Here is a 19,940-nt window from a genome sequence, read left to right as displayed (position 1 = left end):
TGTCCAAAACACACTTCCCAAAGATATGTTGCTGCATGCAATCCGGTTGCAACTGTTATTCTATTCGTTTATATCCTGCCTTTCTCCCAATAATGAAATTGGAGCCTGGCAAAGAGGTGAAAACATGCCATTGTTCAAAGTGCCAAGGATGGCACCTTTCCCATTTGAAGTTGAAAGGAGAATTTCATTGGGGGGCAGTGCTCTCATTTTGCCCTTTTCCCCAGCTGCATCCCTGTTATCTCTTGCCCTACAGAAGAATTTAAGTGTGCAAATCAGGCTTTAAACATTTAAATACTGCCGTTGGCTCCAGGTTTAGAAGTTGCAAATGTTTTGGAGGCACTTTTACACTGTTTGTACAGGCATTGCTTGTGCCAGATTGCCCAGTGCCAGGCTTTAAAGGAAAATGGGTACACTTAGTATAAGTATTCCCCTTTCATTTTGGAACCTCCTGAGGCCAAGTGCCAAGCCCTCATTGCTGCTGTGGTTTTGGGGCATATGGCTTCCATCCAGCCTCTTGCAAACTGGCACCAGGGTGGCAAGGCAGTACCCTCCCCTCCGCCACACCGGCACCAGCTGGTTTTCCTCTCTAGACGGCTGGCTGGCTTTCCATGCCTGGGATTGGATGGGCTGCTCAGGTGAGGAGGCTGCTAGCCAAACGTTTTCTAAGTCAGCTCCCTTGGGAAGCCGGTTCTCTAGCAACGGGCATCACCTTGGCACAGAGCAGCAGGAGAGAAAAGCCTGGCTCAGCATTAGGGTGGCTGTTCTTTCCCCCCAGCAGGGTTATCTTTTTCCAAACCCTCCTTACATTTCGGTCTGCCGTTTTCCATCTTAGACCCAGCAAATGACCCGCGGCAGGTAGACTGCACTGCAGAACCGATCCAGTTTGACACTGCTTTTAACTGCCTCTCCAGCTGGAGGCCTACGTTCAGGTGGTGCCTACAACTCCCAAAATCCCTGAGGGAGATCTGATCCTGGCTGGTAGCCAAAGATAAAGGGTTTTCCCCCTTCCTTCTATACATGCATCTAATTCCCCTCCACCCGTTTACATCTATCCAAGATACCTGTACTTTGTCAGCAAACTACAGCATATTTAAATACAAGAATTACATGCTGTAACTTCCCACGGCTGGAGACTGGACTCTGTGTCTGGATTTGAAATTTGGGGCTGAGATGATGTTCAATGGCCTGGGACAGGAAAACGCTTCCATTTCCAGCGTTGGATTGTATAAGATGGAGCCATGGCAGTTAAAGCAGTATCAAACTGCATTATTTCTGCAGTGCAGATAGAGACTTTGGGAAGGGCTCCCTATGTAAATGGTATAGATTTTTCTCAGACTGTGGTCCTCAAACCCCCCCCCCCCATATGCCTGAATTTCCTTTGGGGACTCATGTATTTCACATTAATACAAAAAGAGCACCTCTGAGACACAGGCTGAGGTTGCAAACTGATTTTAATGCACAGAACAACCCTTCTTCCCCCCGCAAAACCCCCAGTTCCCCAACTCCCAAAAAGTAACGTGGGAGATGCACTCCATTCCACCCTCGACTCTTCTTCCTTTTGCTTTCCCGGACCAGCCCTTTTGGCTCTTCCTTCTGGGATGAAGGCTTGGACTGGCCGCCAACACTAGCCACGAAGGCCGGCCCCAATGGAGGTGAACCCCTGCCCCTATTTGGCCGCAAAGAAGGAAAGAAACCACTTGAAGGGACGAGATTGCGGCAGGGGAGTCTTTCCCGCATAAGGCACGCAGATGGCGATTGAACTGGACAACGGTTCTCAGTTTAAGACCTGTCTTGTCTCACTCCCGCTGACTTAGTCGTTCAGGAACTTCCTCTCGCTGTCCGGCCCCTGCTTGCGGGTATCTGGGCAGAAGTCCGAGCGGAGGAGGCGGGAGAAGTAGACGAGGATCATGCCATCCAGCAGCACCAGGTTGACCATCAGGAAGGCGCCCTGGCCCCGCATCTCCACAAAGCGGACAAAGTACCAGGTCAGGTAGGCTTGCGGGAAGAGCCGGAAGAGGAAGTACATCACCAGGTTGACATACTTGTTGACCTCGTAGAAGGTGTGGAAGGGCAGGCGGCCCAAGCGCATCATCATGCGCATGGTCAGGAAGATGTTGCTCACCTCCACAAAGAGGGACACCAGGCCAGCCGCCACAAAGCGCTCCAGGTAGATCCCAGAGAACAAGCCGGTAACGGCCTGGAAGGCAGAGCAAGACAAGGCGGGTTGTGGTTGTGCAATTACAAGAGCAATGACCAAGACTGTCTACGAGTCAGTTTTGGACTTTTGGTGACCCAAAAGTGAATTGCATCACAGGGTTTTCTTGGCAAGATTTGTTCAGAGGGGGTTTGCCTTTGCCTTCTTCTGAGGCTGAGAGAGACTTGCAGGGACTCGAACCCTGCTTTCCAGAGTCCCCAGAAAAGAGTTTCAGGTTCAGTTCCCAGCTCAGCCATGAAACCCATTAGGTAACATTGAGCAACAAGTCACACACTCTCTGCCCCAGAGGAAGGTAATCCAAACCCCTCTGAACAAACCTTGCCCAAGAAAAGCATTGAAAGGATCCCCTTAGGGTTGCTGTAAGTCGGAAACGACTCGAAGGCACACAAGTATGGGGTGCTTATTTGAAAATGCAAGTCAACCAATCCCCATCTGATCTTGGAAGCTGAGCAGGGTCTGCCCTGGATAGTCCTTGGGTGGGAATCCCAAAACCACCTCTGGGCATTGGTTGTCTAAGAAGACCCTCTAAAATCCATGGGATTGCCTTGACCTAATACACACTTTGAAGGCATATATCCATGTCGCCTCGAGTCCCGGTTTGTGGGGAAGTGCAAAAATGAAATGAATGTGAAGAGGGGAGCCCACCTGTCCTACCTTGTCTGGGTGTGTTGGTCGTAGACTTACCATGGCATGGTGGACCAGGTATTCCCAGGAGGCACGCGACTGGTGGCACACGATGATATCCAGCGAATCATGGATGAAGTAACCTTAGGAGGGAACAAAAGCACAGGGGACATCACCTGTCAAAACCGTTAATGATAGTCATAAGGGCAGCCTTGCGAGTCGTGGCGGTCCATTGGGGAGGCTGCCATTTTGAGGACACTTTTGGGCTCCAAAGGTGAGCGGTTCCTCTCTTTCCCTTACCTGCCGAAACGCAGAGGAGCAAGTGTCCCGACGGAGACGAGGCGTGCACCAAATCCGCAAAGATCCCTCCAGGTATCCGCCACACCCTGCGGGGTTTTCGGGGAGGGGGGGAGGAAAAACACAGGTAAAGGACGTTTGTATGGCTTTGCCTCCTCATCCGCATCCAAACTTCAGGCGCCCAAAACAAAAGGGGACCCTCTCTTCATCTGATTTATTCCTCTTGTGTGTCATCCTTCCCAACCAAACACACCTGCAGCCCTGAAATCTGAGTCTCAGGGCCCACTTCCAAGGCCCCTTTGGCCACTAACCCCCAAAACCATCATCCCCAAATCTGTCTGCTCCTTTTTTCTTCTTTTGGGGCCATTCTGGAGCCACAGAAACTGGCCTCCGATCCAGGAACCAGGCGCCTTTATTTGTTTTTTTGGAACAAGAAGCCAAACTGGTTTTTTCCGCTCCAAAAAAAACATTTCTTTGCAGCCAGAAATAGAAACAGGTGAAAAGACAAGAAGGAAGGAAGGAGGGAGGGAGGGAAAAAAGAAAGGAGGGAAGGAAAAGAGGAAGCAAATGAGCTTTTAAGGGGGGGATGGAGGGGATTTGGGGCAGGATGGACTGTATCCTTCTCCCCCCAGATATCTTCAGGGGGCCTGATCCACCAAAGCCAGGAGGAAGGCAGAAGAGATGGGTGCCCTCAGTGTATGCTCAGAGGCACTCTTGGCTGCCAGGAGAAAAAGGGAAAAGGAATGAATAATAATAATAATAATAATTATTATTAAGGAAGGAAGCCTTCTCTTAGAGGCCCTTTTGGCTGTCGTCGGGAGTAAAGAGGAGGACCAGGCGCCCTCTGCACAAGCTCAAGGGCCCTCTCCATCGCATGAGAAGGAGGAAGGTTGGGTGCTCTTTGCGCATGCGCAGAGGGTTGCAAGGAGAAAGAGGAAGGGCAGGGGCCCTCTGCATAGACTCAGAGGCCCTCTTGGATGTCAGGAGAAAGAGGGGTGCCCTCTGCGTATATTCAGAGGCCCTCTCGGTCGCGTGAGAAAAAGGAAGGCTGGGTGCCTTCTGTGGATGCTCAGGGGCACTCTGGGTTGCAAGAGAGAAGGAAGGATGGATGGATGGATGGATGCCTGCCTCTTGCGGATGCTGAGAGGCCCTTTTGGCTGTTAGGGGAAAGATGAGGGCCAGGCGCCCTCTGCCCATGCTCAGAGGCACTGAAGGTCTCAAGGGGATAGAAGGAAGGATGGATGGTTGCCTTCTCTTGGCTGTCAGGGGTCAGAGGAGGGCGAGGGCGGGCGGGCGCTCTTCCCATGCCCAGAGAGAAGCTCACCCGGCGACGGCCCAGACTCCGGCGACGACGGAGTGGACGAAGGAGACGAGGAGGTTCTTCCAGCGCCAGAGGCGGGTGGGGTCCCGGCGCACGTACTCCGGCTGCGGGGTCCGGCCTAGCGCCCACCGCAGCGCCCCGAAGCCCAGCGCCGAGGCCCCCACCAGCCCCGCCGCCCGAAGCCACCGCCAGCGGAGCAGGAACATCCGCTCCCCTCGAGACCCAGAAACGGAATGAGGAGGGTTTGGGGAACGGGAGGGAGGGACACGCCCACCCCCTCAGGGGGCGGGGCCGCGGAGAGGATGCCTGGCTGGCAAGGAGCAGGATGGGGCGGGGTTTGTGACGTTATCGCCACTCCCACCCTCATTAGGGGGCGGGGCCTCGGGGAGGCTGCCTGGCTGCTAAGGAGTAGGGCGGGGTTTGTGGCGTCACTCTCCACGCCCACCGCTCGTGACGTCACGGTGCCCTCATCATCATCGTTGTTGTTGCTGTAGTCTTCTATAATAATAAAGTCCGCACTGCAAAAAAAAAAAAAAACCACCCAAGGCGTCAGAGGCCAGACTTCTTTGGCCTTCCTCGGCCGCCGTAGCCGCCCTCTTCTTCCCGGAAGTGTCTCCATAGCGACTGGAGACTTCGTGGCAGGCTGCGGCCTAGTAGAGGAGAGAGAGACCTGATGGAGAAATACGAGCGGATCCGAGTGGTTGGGAGGGGGGCCTTTGGGTGAGGAGGAAGCGGGGGAGGAAACAGAGGGGGAGGGCGCCGTTGTTGAGGGACAGAGGCCGAGCTTTTGGCGCTCCTCCACTTCCGGCCGGAAGTCGCGCCTGGGTTACCATGGCGACCGGAGGGCGTGGCCTCTCCTCAGCCAATCAGGGAGTTGGGTCTCTAAATCCCCTTAGGAATCCACACGGGAGAAATAACCCGGTTTGGGAGCGCTTTAACTCTTTTTCTGGCTCAAGGCTATGGAATTCTCTGCTCCGCTCTGGGCCCACAACAAACTCCAACTCCCAGAATTCCATAGCCTTGAGCCAGGGCAGTTGAAACGTTCCCAAACCGGGTTATCTCTCCCGTGTGGATGCACCCTTTCGTTCATTTCAATGTATGTTTTAAATACTGTAGTTCCTTTGTTTAATTAATTGGGGCACGACTAGGGTTTGTATGCCTTCTTTTAACTGCAAGCAGCCTCTATTGACATGGACAGAGAGTTTCATTAATAATAATAATAATAATAATAATAATAATACAAGTTTCTTTATATCCCTCCCAATCACAGGGAATCCAGGTGGGTTACAACAATAGAGCAGTACAGTATAATACAACATAATTCAAACAGTATCAAAATAATACATTACAAATAAATAAAGGTCAAGATTAATCCCTCCCCATCACTATTATTATTATTACATTTCATTATTATATTTTATTAATGTATTATTATTATTATCCTGGGTTCAAATGAGGGTTTTGCTGGCTCTTCTATGACTCTGACTTGTCCCCATCCGCTGCCCAGGATCGTCCACCTTTGCCTGCGCAAAATGGACCAGAAGCTGGTCATCCTGAAGCAGATCCCGGTGGACCAGATGACCAAAGACGAGCGCCTGGCCGCCCAGAACGAGTGCCAGGTGCTGAAGCTGCTCCACCATCCTCACGTCATCCAATACTACGAGAACTTCCTGGAAGACAAAGCCCTCATGATTGCCATGGAGTATGCCCCAGGTCAGGCGGCTGCTTCCCTTTGACCTTCCGGCTCCAAAATGGGTTAAAAAGATTGGTACTGGTTCTTCCAAAGAGCTGTGCTTTGCCTTTATCTTTACAGCAACAACAGCCATGTGAGGTAGGCCAGGGCCAGAGAGAGAGAGAGTCAAGAGTCAGAGCTATGAGACCATCCCATTTGAAGGTGCATCTGTTCTTCACTAAGAATAATACACATTGATGCCACTTTAACTGGCATAGCTGCACGCTAAGCCATTCTGGGATTTGTAGATTAGATTTGTATCTAATATTATTTTAACGTGTTGTTTGCATTATTTTATTGAATGTTAACATGTACTACTACTACTACTAATAATATTTATTTACTTATATGTCGCTCTTCAGCCAAAAGGCTATCATATGTATAATATGTATTATACATTTGTCTCTCTCTATTGACTAGGGTTAGGGGTACAAGACCCCTGTGAATGTGGAAAAATCACAATTAACCATGGTTTAACCGGAGAGGACACCTCTCATCTCTAGGTCCTCCAGGACAACTCTGTGGTCAACGTCCGACAGAAACTGACCATAGAACTGCATTGCAGGAGCTTCAAAGGCCTAGAAGAGTATCCTCTCTAGAACTCTCTAGGTCTTTCAGTGCAACCTTTAGTTAAATTTGACCATAGAGTTGCACTGGAGGACCTAGATATTCCTAGAGAGCACATATTAATCCATGAATAATCAAAGTTGCAACTATGGAGAGATGAGTGTAATAATAATGTAGCTCTGTGAGGCATTTGGGCTTTTCTATCAGAGAGCTCTGGTGCCGCAACAAACTACAGTTCCCAGAATTTCAGTGAATGGTGCCATGGAAGGTAAAAATGGTATCAAACTGCTTTATTTCTGCAGCATGGCAGCCCCTTGATCAAGGATAACCAGGTTTCAAGATCGAGACCCGCACCCCACATACACTCAGGGTGGTCATGGCGGGAAGGGCTATCTCCGTTCTCCCTCCTATTTATAAACCAAGGATTAAAATTAAAAGAAAAGGCATTCGGATTGATCTAGGGAGAACTTGGCCACAAGAACTGCTCTGCAGAGGAATGGGTCGCCTTGGAGGGTGGTGGGCTTTCCTTTTTGGATGGCCCCTTCTCAGGAGTGCTTTGGCTGCAGATGGCAGGGGGTGGGATTAGATGCCCCTTGGGGTCCCTTCCAACTCCATGAGTCTGTGAGGTCCAAAGCCTTTTAGGAGCCGGTGTGGAAAAATAGTTGAGCCACCCCACCTTAATAGCCCAAACTGCCTCTCCTGCTGGGGATTATGTGCTGCTTCCTAGCAACACCTAGCCCTCTTGGGCTGGAAGGAATGCAAGAGAGCCCCATTGTTCTCCAAGCCCTGTGGCCCTCTTCCTCCTCCTCCTCCTTCTAGCAGTCAGGTTGGGCTGGGCTTTGCCTCCCTTGGCAGCCCCTGGATCCTTTTCCATCCTGGCTTGCAGCTGCAAAGGGAGTTTCAGGTTTCAGGATTTAGCAGAAGGTGGGGGGAACAAGGGGAAGGCACTCAGTCCAGCTTGCAAGAAACAAGAGCACTGGCAGGTTCACAGGATCACAGAGCTGGAAGAGACCCCAAGGGTCATCCAGTCCAGCCCCCTTCTGCCATGCAGGAAGATCCTGTGAGAGAGGGCCATCCAGCCTCTGTTTAAAAACCACCAAAGGAGACTTTGCCACTGTCTGAGGCACTACTGAACAGCTCTTGCCCTCACAAAGATCTTCCTAATCCTGGAATCCTAGCATTGGAGGGGACCCCCAAGGGCCATCCAGTCCAACCTTCTTCTGCCATAAAGGAATACATAGAATCCTAGAGTTGGAGGGGATCCTAAGGGTCATCCAGTCCAACCCCTTTCTGCCATGCAGGATGATACCCTCAAAGCCCTCCCTGTGACCGATGGCCATCCAGCCTTCCTTAAAAAAACCCTCCAAACAAGGAAACTCCAACACACTCTGAAGCATCTTCCAATGTTGAACAACTCTTACCATTAGGAATTGTTGTTATTGGTTTGCTTGGCTTTCTGCCCTATGGGTATGTATGTTTCCGAAGGCCCAGAAAGCCTAAGGGTACAAATCCTGTTTGATCTGGAAAGCTAGCTGGGGTCAGCCCTGGTAAATACTTGAAGGGGAGACTGCCAAGGAATGCCAGGTGCTGGAGGCTCTGTTTCAGAGGAAGGAACAGGCAAAACCACCTCTGAGGATTCCTTGCCTCAGAAAGCCCTCTGAAATTCATGGGGTTGCCATAATAAACCGACAGGCCGCCTGAAGGCACATACGTACAGACATAGCTTTGAGACACAATATCCTTCTCCTCCTCCTCCTGCAAAACAGGTCCAACTTGTTTTGTTCTTGAAAGAGGGTCTGCCTCCTTTTCTCTCCTTCACCTCCAGCTTTGGCAGCAAGTCTGGGGTTTAACCCCTTTGTGGGCACCTTGCTTTCCTCCTTGGTTGGGCAGGAATCCTTTTGCAGACAGGTTCCTCTGATACTCGCTGATTGATCAGCCATGGATCAATTGGTCGGAGTTAGAAGGAAGCCTCTCCACATAGTGTGCTTTCTCATACAGTGGCAGGAGTGGGTCTCATGTGGCCTCCAAATGATTTTCTTTTAATACAAGAAAAGACCTCTTGTGCCCTGGAGGGATCAGAGGGACCATTTTAGCTGGTTTTACCACCTCCCTGAGCACCTCATTCCCTTCAGTTGTTTCATGGTCTATCTGTCTGTTGCCAGATGCAGTTCAAAGTGCTGTCCTCTAAAGCCTTATAAGGCTTGAGTCCAAGAGACTGCATTCTCCTAAATGAAGCTGCCCCTGTCCTAAGGTCTTTGGGAGAGTCCCTTATCATCGCAGTCCTGCCACCCACAGCCACGATTCTGGTGGGATGTGATAAGAGTCCCAGCAGGGAGCTATCCAGACCCTTTTCAAAGCCATCCAGAATAGCAGACCCCCACCACCTCTTTAGGCAGTTTGTCCCCTAAAATGATCTGCCAAATGCAGCCTGACCAGTGGGGCAATGGTTTCCCTTGATCTGAGAACTATGGTTCCATTAATGCAGGCTAGGATAATATTTGCCTTCTTAGCTACAGCATCACACATGTTGAACACATGGCCAACAAGGATCCCAAGATCCTTTTCACATGTTCTATTGTCTTGATCTCTCAACCCAAACCGCTGCAGGTGGCACATTGGCAGAGTTCATCCATAAACGTGGGAACTCCCTCCTGGACGAGGAGATGATCCTCCACTTCTTTGTCCAGATCTTGCTGGCCCTGCACCATGTTCACACTAAACAGATCCTCCACCGGGACCTCAAGACACAGAACATCCTCCTGGACAAGCACCACATGATTGTGAAGATTGGCGATTTTGGCATCTCCAAGATCCTCAGCAGCAAGAGCAAAGCTTACACGGTGAGTGCCTTCGGGAGTGACAAAGGTCTGCAGCCACAGAAGGGAAGGGAAGTTGTAACTTCTGCAACTGACCATCAATACAGAGCACCACAATTGCCTAAGCCTGATACAAGTCAGGGATGAGGAATGCCCAGCCTGTGGGATGTTCCCCATTTGGACACCAAGCTGCTTCTCCCATTACGATCGGAGATAAGAGCCTTCCCCGGTGTCTTTGATGATCAGAGATAAGATGAGCTGCCCTTTGCCGGCAAGACGTCTCTTTTGTGGGAGCTTGTTCCTAAGTAAACATGACTAGAATTGAGCTGTGTTTTAATCTTGGGGTGGGGAGATGTCCAAGTTGGCATTACCTAGCATGCATTTTTAAATGCAATTTAAAACCATCACATTAAAACAGTATAAAAACCATGGCCTGTTACAGACTGCCAAAATAAAGCTGCTTCGGGTCTCTTTGGAGGTATGCTATTTAAATGATGCATGGGTCCTAAGAATCCGGAAGCTGCACCAAAGCTGCACTGCAGTGCTTAGGAATGGAGTGTGGCTTTGGCGCGACCTCTGGACTCTTAGGACCCATGCATCATTTAAATAGCATACCTCCAATGAGACCCGAAGCAGCTTTATTTTGGCCCATGAAAAAGGCATACAGAATTTAAAGCTCAAGCACATGCCCCCTGCCTGTACCCTGCTGTTCTGTGATTGATCTGCACAGACCCTTAGATCTGGGATGGGGGTTGTGTAGTCCTCTAGATGAAGCCAGACCAGCACTCCCAGCAGACCCTTGGCGCGTCAGGGAATGCTGGGAGTTGCAGTCCACAAACATCCAGACCAGTGCTACTCAAAGCAGTGATCCCAGTGCCAGTGCCAGTCCCTTAGCCACAGAGTTTTCAGGAAAGGGCAGGGGGAGGTGTTGTGACCCATGAAAGATCTTGAAATATGCCCCTCCAGCCTCTGTTTGAAGATCCCCTCCAAAGAGAGTCCACCACCTTCATATGCCACTCTCATACAGCTCTTGCAGTAAATACATTCTTCCCAATATTTAACTGGAATCTCTTTTCTTGCCATTGGAATCCACCACATTGACACAAAATGCCTCTTCCTTTAGGTGGTGGGCACTCCATGTTACATTTCCCCGGAGCTCTGTGAAGGCAAACCCTACAACCAGAAGAGCGACATTTGGGCCCTGGGCTGCGTCCTGTACGAACTCGCCAGCCTGAAGAGGGCATTTGAGGCTGCGGTAAGGAGCTAAGAGGCAGCCCTGAGGCCAGGCTGGCATCCTCTCTGTGCTGACTATCCTTTCTTCACCCAAGAAGCGCTTACAGGCTGGGCCAGTGTTTAGCCAGCTGGAGCATGGGGAGAGGGAACTGAAATCCAACTGCCAACCCATTTGGGCTTCTGTGGGAGCTGGTCAAGAGGCCCAGAGGCACCTTTATAAGCCTGCCCAAAATTTAAGATCCCCAGGGAGGGCTTTCTCAGGCCACCAACATCTCAGGCATGTTTGGGGTGACACAGGAGATGGGATTTTCCAGGTAGCTGCTTTTCTGAACCCACTCTAATCGTGTGTCCCTTCCTTCCTCCTGTTCCCACCCGCTACCTGGCCCAATCTGTCACAGAACCTCCCAGCATTAGTGCTGAAGATCATGAGTGGGACCTTTGCTCCCATCTCGGACCGCTACAGCCCTGAGCTGCGCCAGCTCATACTCAGCCTCCTCAACCTGGACCCCTCCAAGCGGCCTCAGCTGAACGAGATCATGGCTGATGCCATCTGCGCCCGTCCTCTCCTCAACCTCTACACTGACGTGGGCAGCGTCAGGATGAGAAGGTGAGTGCACAGCCCCAGCTGGACGTGGCAGCCTCATCCCTGGGCAGATAGCAATGAACAACAACTTGTACTACAACACCACCTACCCTCTTCTTCATCTTCTTCTTCCCGTCCCTCCTTCTCCTTTTCCTCCTTTTTCTCCTCTTCCTCCTCCTTTTTTCTTCTTTCTTCTCCACCTCATTTTTCTCCTTTCTTCTTCTCCACCTTCCACTTCTTCTCCCCCTTCCCTCCTCTTCCTTCTTCTTCTCCTCCTCCTCTCCCTTTTCTTCTCCTCCTCTGCCTCTTTCTCTTTTCTCTTCTTCTTCTTATATGGCAGACCTGAGAAACCATTAGCCACAGTTCCACCAGTGTCCCACAGCAGGACTGGCGCAGGAGGGGTCACTTCTCGAGCCCGTGGTAAGACTGGAGGCATTTGGGGCAGATGGGTGGTTTGGGTTCCATCTTTCTTTTGGAACTGCCTGCCCTGGGATCCTTCCTTGATGGTTAACATGGACGATAGGCACCATTTTGGGGTGCCACAGCTGTGTGTGCTCAGGTCAAAGATGGGGAACCTCTTCCCATTCATGGGTCGCATTCAATTTATGAGAAGCTCTCAAGGGCCGCATGTTGGAGGTGAACAAGGCCAAGAAATACCAGCTTCATTTTTTTGCTGGCCATAAACTGAGCCTTAGAAGAGGCATTGGGAAAACCTGTCCATTGACTGGGAAACCAGACAAGGAGAAGACCAGAGGTCCAGGGTGAGATCCCAGGAGGGCCACATTCAGCCCTAGAGCCATGGTTTCCTTCTCTAAATATATCTCTTATCCCTTGTTCCTCCCCAAAAAGTGGGAATTCCCTGCTTCTGCATTGGCAATTTTGGTATTTTTGGCCCTGCTGATGCCTGCTAACTGGTCTTACTCTTGGGTCCAGGCTCCAGAGCTGGCTCTGCCCGGCCCGGCCTCCCGCCCGCCCTGTCTTCCATCTACACCTGGGGGGGAGGCATCACCACCCCACTGCGTCTGCCCATGCTGAACACAGAGGTGGTGCAGGTTTCCACCGGCAGGACCCAGAAGGCCGGCGTCACCAAATCCGGGCGCCTGATCATGTGGGAGGTGAGAAATCAAGGCAGGCAGAAGATGGATGGATGGATGGATGGATGGATGGATGGATGGATGGATGGATGGATAGATGGATAGGAGGGATGCCACCTTTCACCTCCTGCCACAGAGCTGGATGGGGCTGGGACTGGGTGAGAAGAGGGAGGGAGGGAAGGCCATTCTCAGTGGGAATGCTCTTACCTGTTCATAGGACAATCTTGCATTTCCCCTGCCTTTATAGCTGCTTCTATTCTATTACCTTTTTATTGACCTCTTGCATTTCTGTCCTGCTTCTCCTCCAAGGCAGTGTGCATGGCTCTCCTCCTCCGTAAGCTTATCCTAACAACAGGTAGGCCGGGCTAAGATAGCTGCTGTCCCTGTGAGCGTTGTATTTTGTACTGAGTTCCCACTTCCTTTTAATCTGTTATTTTATATTTCAAGTCTCTTCCTCTGAAATACAGCCTACAACAACCTGGTGTTCACTGGCAGTCTCCCACCCAAGTACTAACCCAGGCTGACCCTGCTTACAGGCACAACCTTTTGTCGTTCCCTCAGTTGTTTCTTTGTAGGACCCAAACGTTGGTTCCCAGTTTTGTTCAGTGTGAGGCCCGAATCCTCAATCCAGGCATGCTTTTCCTTTCCAACCTGCAGTCCTGCCATTGTCATATTTTGCTTTCTCCGCCAGCCTCCCCCAGTAGGCCTGACTGGGGGCCCGTCCCTCCCAGGGGCCACTGAGCAGCTTCAGCCCCAGTTTGTGTGCCGGTTTCTGGAGGGCCAGTCGGGGGTGACCATCAAGCATGTCGCCTGCGGAGACCTCTTCACCACATGCTTGACAGGTATGACAACCGTGGGGCGAGGTGTCAAGGGCTCTTGAAAGATGGGTGCCAGGGTTGTGCATTGTCCAAGGGGGGGTGGTCACATGCAGTCACTGCCCAGTCTGTTCCCCATACCAGCTTCCCCCATACAGGTGTGCATTTTGGCATCTTGATGAAACCACGTTTCTAGTTCACAGCATGGCAGAGAAGACTTGGGAGATATGGTCTGCAATCCTCCATGGCTCATCATACTATAGTGCTTCTGCATGTGGACTAATGCTTTGCTGAGCCATTGGCCTCCACCTCTCCAGACCTGCCATATCACCACTGAAGCCCTCTCCCTCCCTAGCCATCTGTGGGGCATTGGAGGAATGTCCAGCTGTGTCTCCGTAACCAGACACGAAGTGATTAAACCATCTGCTAGGACCTTCCAGTCAGTGGTCTCTGCAGCCGAGGTGATCTTTTTAAGTCTGGCTGCAAAGACACAGCCAGACGCTCCTTGGATCCTCCACCACTCTTATCCAGGTACAGATGAGATGTCCATTGCCAGGGGTGTTTAGCCGCAGATCTAGTTTGGGGAAGGTCTTGGTTGATGTGAAGAGGGGAATAACAACCAACTTCTGCAGCTATTAAAAATAGACCTATGCAGGCAAAGACCTACATTATGTGTGAGTATGTCTGGATTGCTGAAGCCACTCAGTACAGGCAACTCCAAGCTAGTTGGGCAGCAAGGGTCCATCTTGGTACCAGGTAGATGGTTTTGTTGCTTTTTGGGAGAAGAAGGATACCCCCAAGAGCTGTATGCCATGGGCAAGCAAGACATCAAGACACTCCTGTGCCACTTTCCCTCTCCCAAGTCCCAATGTGGTTAACCATATTTAAACCCGCAAGAATACAATAAAACGAAGCAATAAAGCCAGAGAGCAGCAGTCAACATAATAAAATGTTTTATTAACGTCGCTGAAATGGCTGAGGTAACCTGCGAGATTGAGGAGTAGGTTCAGTCGTCTTCTTGCGCGGACATTGCTCTCAATCTGGGAAGCCATCTGTTTATTCCGTCTCCTCAGGCATAAAAAACAAAAATGTATACCATGAAAACGCAGCTGGGTTTTTCTTTTGAAATGGAGTCTGCCGCAAGAGGGCAAAGGTGGTCGGTTGCTCTCTGACAGCATAGTGCTGCATGGCAGTCTCCAAGCCAGTCTGCCCACTTTTGCCAACCTGCTATCCTTTCCTCTGCCAAGCCCAGTGCCCTTCTTAAGCAACCACCCAGAGGTTCTTGTTGGTTCTCAGGAGCAAACCCAGTGCATGGCTTTCCTCTGCAGACCGAGGGATTGTCTTGACTTTTGGAAGCGGCAGCAGCGGTTGCTTAGGGCACGAGACGCTGGTGGATGTGAGCCAGGTATGTAGGGTCTCTGGAGGCCTCTTGGGGACTTAGAATGGCTTCCTCTGCTTCATGTCAGTGGGATTCTGGATGTTGTAGTCCATCACCTTTGGAGGCTATTACTAAGATGACTGGGAGGGTCATGGTATCTCACAGGACAGGCTACTATTACCTGGGTTCCCTGTGTCAAACGATGTTGGCCCTAAAAAGGGGTGGCAAGTAGCAGAGTCTGGAAGGGCCCATGGAGGACCAAGGCTTCTTGGCTTTGAGGAGCAGAGACCCTGACTGGTCTTTCCACCCTGGCTCTGCTTTTCCAGGCGCACAACTGTCTTATGGAGGGCTGGGAGGCCAATCTGGGCTGCCTCTCGATTCTCTCGCGGAGCTTTGGTTCTGCCATGTCTGCCAGATCAGCCCTCCTGGCCTTCCAGCTCCTGCTACGCTCCTCTGAGGCTTGGCTTTCTCTCCACAGCCCAAGATAGTGGAGGCCTTGCTGGGCTATGAAATCATGCAAGTGGCCTGTGGTGCTTCGCATGTCTTGGCCGTTTCCAATGAAGGAGAAGTCTTTGCCTGGGGCAGAGGGGACAATGGTGAGTGATGGGGCTACAGAGATAGAGGATGAGCGGCCGGACCTTCTAATCCCCAAAAGTATTCCTTGAGTTCCTCCTCCTTCCTTCATTCTGTATCCTTTGCGCAGTCCAAGACCCTTGTAGCATTCTCTGCTTGCAGAGACACTTCTGAGTTGTCTCTCTCTCTCTCTCTTGTAGGGCGCCTTGGTTTGGGGACGCAGGATTCCCCTAGCACCCCCCAGCAGGTGTCTATCCCTGCTGACCATGAAGCCCAGAAGGTCCTCTGCGGCATCGATGCCTCCATGATCCTGACCGCCAGGAACCAGATTCTGGCCTGTGGGAGCAACAGGTAGGCTGCTGGGATCATGGGGCTACTTCTCAGGTTGTGACCTCCATCCCCACATCCAGCTCCGGGCAGATAGTTTCTTTCTGTGAGCCATGGGAACAACAGCTGACACAACATCAAAAGGAGAGGAAGGAGGGTTAGGACAAGGTGGATTGGAGGAAGACAGGACACAAGAGACCCAGTGTAACCCAGTGTTTTTGGGGAAGGCCAGCATAGTGAGGAGGAGGAATACTTGACTGAGTTGTAAAAGGGTACCATATAGCTTCCTGGCAGACCAGAGCAAAACAGGACTTGTAAGATGCTGGTTGGGGGATGCTGGGATTTGTAGTGCAGAGAAGAACTTTCCCCAAGATTTGTTCCCAAGCGGTCTCTTTAGCATTAGCTGCATGATGGTAATGATGGTACGACTGTCCTGCCTCCAGACTCTTGTTTGTCCTTCCCTTTGGCAGGTATAACAAGCTGGGTCTGGACAGGATCCCAGCCCAAGGAGAGTCCCTGCCCACAGAGCAGGTGGAGGAGGCTCTGCTTTTCAGCCCCATCCGCTCGGCCCCTTTGAGCGAAGAGGGCATTGTGTGGGCAGACATTGGGACGGCCCATTCTGCAGTGGTCACAGGTAAGGGTCACGCCAGAGCTACCTCCTTTGGAGAGGAGAGTGAAGTGGTTGATGGAGGCGTTCTTGAGTCTTGGGGGACTGAATGAAAAGGGTGCCTTTGAGAATATGCAAAGGGACTTGGACCAACTCACTGTGCCCTCCAGAGAAGTATGCACTCTCCTCCTAAATGCTAACTATAAATACACATTCTAAGTCTTTATCAGAGGACCATCAGCATACCAAAACCCCATGGAAACAAATTGGCCAGGCCAAAATGCATTCTGTGCCTCAACTGTCAGCTTCGTCCCGACAATGAAAAGGGCTCAGGACTATGTTTTCCCAATGGTTAGACTTTTTAGTTGATTAATCTCCCTTTCAGCAGATTAAACAAGTAACCACCTCAGGGAGGTGGAGAAGGAAAAAGACTCATAGCAATCCAGTGTACATCTTACTAAAACATCATGCAGGTGTTTCCTTGAGATATTATAATCATCTTTGGGAAAACTGCCCATGTAATAAAAGTAACGGTCCGTCATTAAAAGAGGAAACCTGTCTTTTAAAGTCCTTTTTCTTCCCCTGGTGCAGAAAAAACACCAGGAACAAAGTAGCTTCCATTTGGTCATTTGTCACTGGACTGAATGGCTCATCCTCTTTAAACCCATTAAATTTAGCAGTCTGGCATATAATGCTTCGGAAATGGGCTCAGACTGGGATTTGGGGGCCTAAAAGATGAGGATTTCCCAGCCGCAGGGCAGACGCCAGCATCTGTGGCGTTGTCTGGATCTGACACTTAGAGTTCATGGGGTGTTCTTTGCAAAGGCTGGGCTGGCCTGTCCTGTCGGTACCTTTTTCTAATGGGCCTCTTCCTCTTTTCTATTGGCAGCCTCGGGCCAGTGCTACACTATTGGCAGCAACCAGCATGGCCAATTGGGCCCCATCCCGTGCCGTGCCAGCCGGGCTCCGTACCTGGTGGAGGGTCTCCAGGCCATCAGGGTCGCCATGGTGGGCTGTGGTGATGCCTTCACTGTTGTTGTCGGAGCAGGTGAGGCAACAGTGAGACGAGGTTTGCCCCTCTTTGCGTAGCAGGACCCTGAGCTGGGAGCATTGAATCTGGAGCGTGGAGACAAGTGTGCCCAGAATACATTTGGGCACTTGTGGTTAGTCATTACCATCAAGTCAGTTTTGACTTACGGCTGAGAGGCCTCCAAGTGTCCCAGTTAAATCAGTCCTGCTCAGGTCTTGCAAACTCAAGGCATCCATGGCTTCAAACCGATCCACCTGTAATACAGTCCCCCTCCTTTCCTCCTGCCTTCCACCTTACGAAGCACAATTGTCTTTTCTAGTGAGGCATGTCTTCTCATCAGACATCCAAGTATGACAGCCTCAGTTTAATCCTCTTGGCTTCTAGTGTGCGTTCAGGCTTGACTTGCTGTCAGGACAGTTTATTGGTATCTTTGGCAATCCAGGCTGTGCCTAGAGGTCTCCTCCAGCGCCACATTTCAAAGGAGTTGGTTCGCTTCCTAGCCACCTTCTTCACCGTCCAGCTTTCACAACCATATATAGAAATCAGAAATATTATGCCACGGACAATCCTGGCCTTGGTACTTAGTGATGCATCTCTTTGCGCTTGGGACTCTTAGCTATTTCCATCATGGCTGCCTCTCCCAATCTTAGTCTTCTTCTGATTTCTTGACTCCAGTTTCCATTCTGATTTGCGACTGGGCCAAGGTACAGAATACCTTTAGCTTTTCGGCTTTTGGGCATACTTGTCCCCAAATGTTACCTTTTGGAGCTCTGTTTGGCTCGGCCCTTGTGAATCGCAGCACCCTGTCCATGTTACTCTCCTCTTTCCAGATGGTGATGTTTGGACGTGGGGCAAAAGCGCCCGGGGCCGCCTGGGACGGAAGGACGAGGAAACACGGAGCCCACGGCTGGTGCATCTGGGAGAAACACACCCCATCCAGGTGGCCTCCGTCTCCTGCTGCCATGGAAGCACCCTCCTGGCTGTGAAACGTAAGTATGGAAAGGGGTGGCATTTTAGGCAGCGCCAACTGCGGTGGGCAGGGGACACCTCACATTTGCTCATGGCTTTGCCCTCCCGCCAGCTGGCACAGATGAGTCAGATACGCGCATGGCATCTCTTCTCCAGTATCTGCCACCATTCTGCCCACATCGCATGGCAAAGCCAGATGCAGAAAAGGTGGCAGGGATGAGATTCAGAAGCGGGCGTGGATCAAACGTGTATCTCTCACGCCCGCTGTGCCTGGGAGGCAGGATTTCCAGGAAAGCTTCAAAAGCCTCCTGTCTGGAAAGCTTTGGAAATTGCCAGGGGCCTTGTGGTAAAAGCAATTGCCAGTAACACGTGATGGGTTCAAATGAGGCTCCTGGGGCACGAAGTCGGGGCCTGTTTGCAGCACCTCTGTGGAAGCCATCTTGAGGCCAGCTCCCTCTTGCAAAACAAGCCCCTCGGTTCCTGGCCTGAGGCAAGGGAATTCAGTTTTCCATGGGAAATCGAGTTTTAACATGCCGTGGCTGCTCTTCTGCTGCAATCCTACATGTATCTGCTCAAATGAGGAGGGCAGCCTGTTCCTTCTCCTTCTAGGCTTCTTCCTCCTGGGCCGTTTTTGGGTGCATGAGTCCAAATTTAGAGGATCACAGAATAAGGCTATATCTCCTATATCTCCCCCGAGTTGCAGACCTTAACAAAGTAGCCAGCCAGGTTTTTCTTTTGGCTTGGGGTTCCTCAACCCCACTCTTTAACCTTGCCTGTAAAGGACCACTTTTCTGAAATTAGCTACCAATGCCCATGTTAAGCCTCAAATTCACTGTAAAAGCCCATTTCAAGGAAAGACAGGGAGAATGAATAAGACACTGAGGGGGCTGGGGGCTGGTGGTGTGTGTGTTTGTGTGAGAGAGAGAAAGTCAGATTCAAATGAAGGGGGAAAGAGGGAGCTCCCCCTCAAAGAACCGTTTAAGTTCCAGCCCAGAGACAAAGCCGCTCTGTATTTGATCCCCGCAAGATCCGTGCCAAGCGCTGTGTCCGTGCCAGCTTCGTTCGCAATGCCCCGGATGCTGAAGAAGCACTTGCAAAAAGGCGGGCGAAGCGGGCAGAGACTCTGGCAGGCAAAACTGGCACCTTCCCTCCTGCTGAGAAAGAAGGAAGGACCCGCACCCACCCCCAGTGACTCCTGTTTTGTGTGTCTTTTTGTGTTTTCAGCCGCAGTGGAGGAGCCCAGTTCACAGTGAAGGAATCGGCTAGTTGGGGCAAGGAAGACGGGGCTGTAGAGGCCTATGAGCCAGGAGGCCATTTGGGATCTTCCGCTCTGGAAGGAACACAACTGGGCCAAAAACTGGTTGGCACGATCCAGTCAGTCTCCTTAGGTGAGGACCGTCCTTTGGCCTCTTCTCATCTGGGGACAAGGGTCAGTTCTGGATTGCTTCTGAAGAGGGAGTCAGTGGCCAAGCTTTGACTGCCCTGCAGCCATTTTGCCCAGAGAGAGAACAAGAGATAGCAACGCATGCTGGGAAGCGGCTCTCTCTTGCAATGGCAAAAGGATTTTTTTCTCTCTTGCTGTCTAAAGCGTGACTTTCGGGGGGGGGGGAGCCGCGGGGCAACGTGGGTTTATTTTTGCCATCCTCTCTGGCTGACTCAGACGGAGCTGCGTAGGCTTTCGCACTCCCCTTCGGAGAGAACCATGGCCCAAACCCAGCCACCCCCAGGCGCTTCCCGGCGTGACTCAGTGCCAGCCTTT

General features: G+C 51.3%; 2 protein-coding genes across 4 annotated transcripts; one reads left to right on the top strand and one right to left on the bottom strand.

Annotated features, from left to right (window-relative positions):
* Positions 1-1,433: 1,433 nt before the first annotated feature.
* Positions 1,434-4,714, bottom strand: TLCD1 (TLC domain containing 1). Its single transcript, XM_042442280.1, has 4 exons — positions 4,461-4,714; positions 3,140-3,225; positions 2,900-2,982; positions 1,434-2,197 (listed from the first exon to the last, which is right to left on the bottom strand). Exons 1-4 carry the CDS (start codon positions 4,661-4,663, stop codon positions 1,811-1,813), a joined length of 759 nt encoding a protein of 252 aa, XP_042298214.1. The 5' UTR covers positions 4,664-4,714; the 3' UTR covers positions 1,434-1,810.
* Positions 4,715-4,835: 121 nt separating this feature from the next.
* Positions 4,836-19,940, top strand: NEK8 (NIMA related kinase 8). 3 transcript variants are annotated; one of them, XM_042442269.1, is made up of 15 exons: positions 4,836-5,177; positions 5,965-6,170; positions 9,364-9,596; positions 10,696-10,827; positions 11,204-11,412; positions 11,729-11,808; positions 12,322-12,503; positions 13,174-13,324; positions 14,626-14,702; positions 15,154-15,271; positions 15,449-15,599; positions 16,046-16,209; positions 17,072-17,230; positions 18,043-18,201; positions 19,406-19,940. In XM_042442269.1, exons 1-15 carry the CDS (start codon positions 5,131-5,133, stop codon positions 19,432-19,434), a joined length of 2,097 nt encoding a protein of 698 aa, XP_042298203.1. In that variant the 5' UTR covers positions 4,836-5,130; the 3' UTR covers positions 19,435-19,940. The 3 variants fall into 3 exon arrangements, with proteins under 3 accessions (XP_042298203.1, XP_042298204.1, XP_042298205.1); XM_042442270.1 differs by lacking the exon at positions 4,836-5,177 and adding an exon at positions 5,514-5,553; XM_042442271.1 differs by lacking the exon at positions 4,836-5,177 and adding an exon at positions 5,705-5,736.

This window comes from Sceloporus undulatus, chromosome 11 (genome assembly GCF_019175285.1).
Source record: "Sceloporus undulatus isolate JIND9_A2432 ecotype Alabama chromosome 11, SceUnd_v1.1, whole genome shotgun sequence".
In the NCBI taxonomy this organism is placed as follows: domain Eukaryota; kingdom Metazoa; phylum Chordata; class Lepidosauria; order Squamata; family Phrynosomatidae; genus Sceloporus; species Sceloporus undulatus.
This window is presented reverse-complemented; position numbering and strand designations above follow the sequence as displayed.

Excerpts from the sequence above, each read along its gene's own strand:
- TLCD1 (XM_042442280.1), bottom strand. The coding sequence starts at position 4,663 with ATGTTCCTGCTCCGCTGGCGGTGGCTTCGGGCGGCGGGGCTGGTGGGG. Across the intron at positions 3,226-4,460 it reads GGAGTCTGGGCCGTCGCCGG|GGTGTGGCGGATACCTGGAG; the intron begins GTGAGCTTCTCT and ends AAAACCCCGCAG. Across the intron at positions 2,983-3,139 it reads GCTCCTCTGCGTTTCGGCAG|GTTACTTCATCCATGATTCG; the intron begins GTAAGGGAAAGA and ends TTCCCTCCTAAG.
- NEK8 (XM_042442269.1), top strand. The coding sequence starts at position 5,131 with ATGGAGAAATACGAGCGGATCCGAGTGGTTGGGAGGGGGGCCTTTGG. Across the intron at positions 6,171-9,363 it reads TGCCATGGAGTATGCCCCAG|GTGGCACATTGGCAGAGTTC; the intron begins GTCAGGCGGCTG and ends AAACCGCTGCAG. Across the intron at positions 12,504-13,173 it reads GGCGCCTGATCATGTGGGAG|CCTCCCCCAGTAGGCCTGAC; the intron begins GTGAGAAATCAA and ends TTTCTCCGCCAG.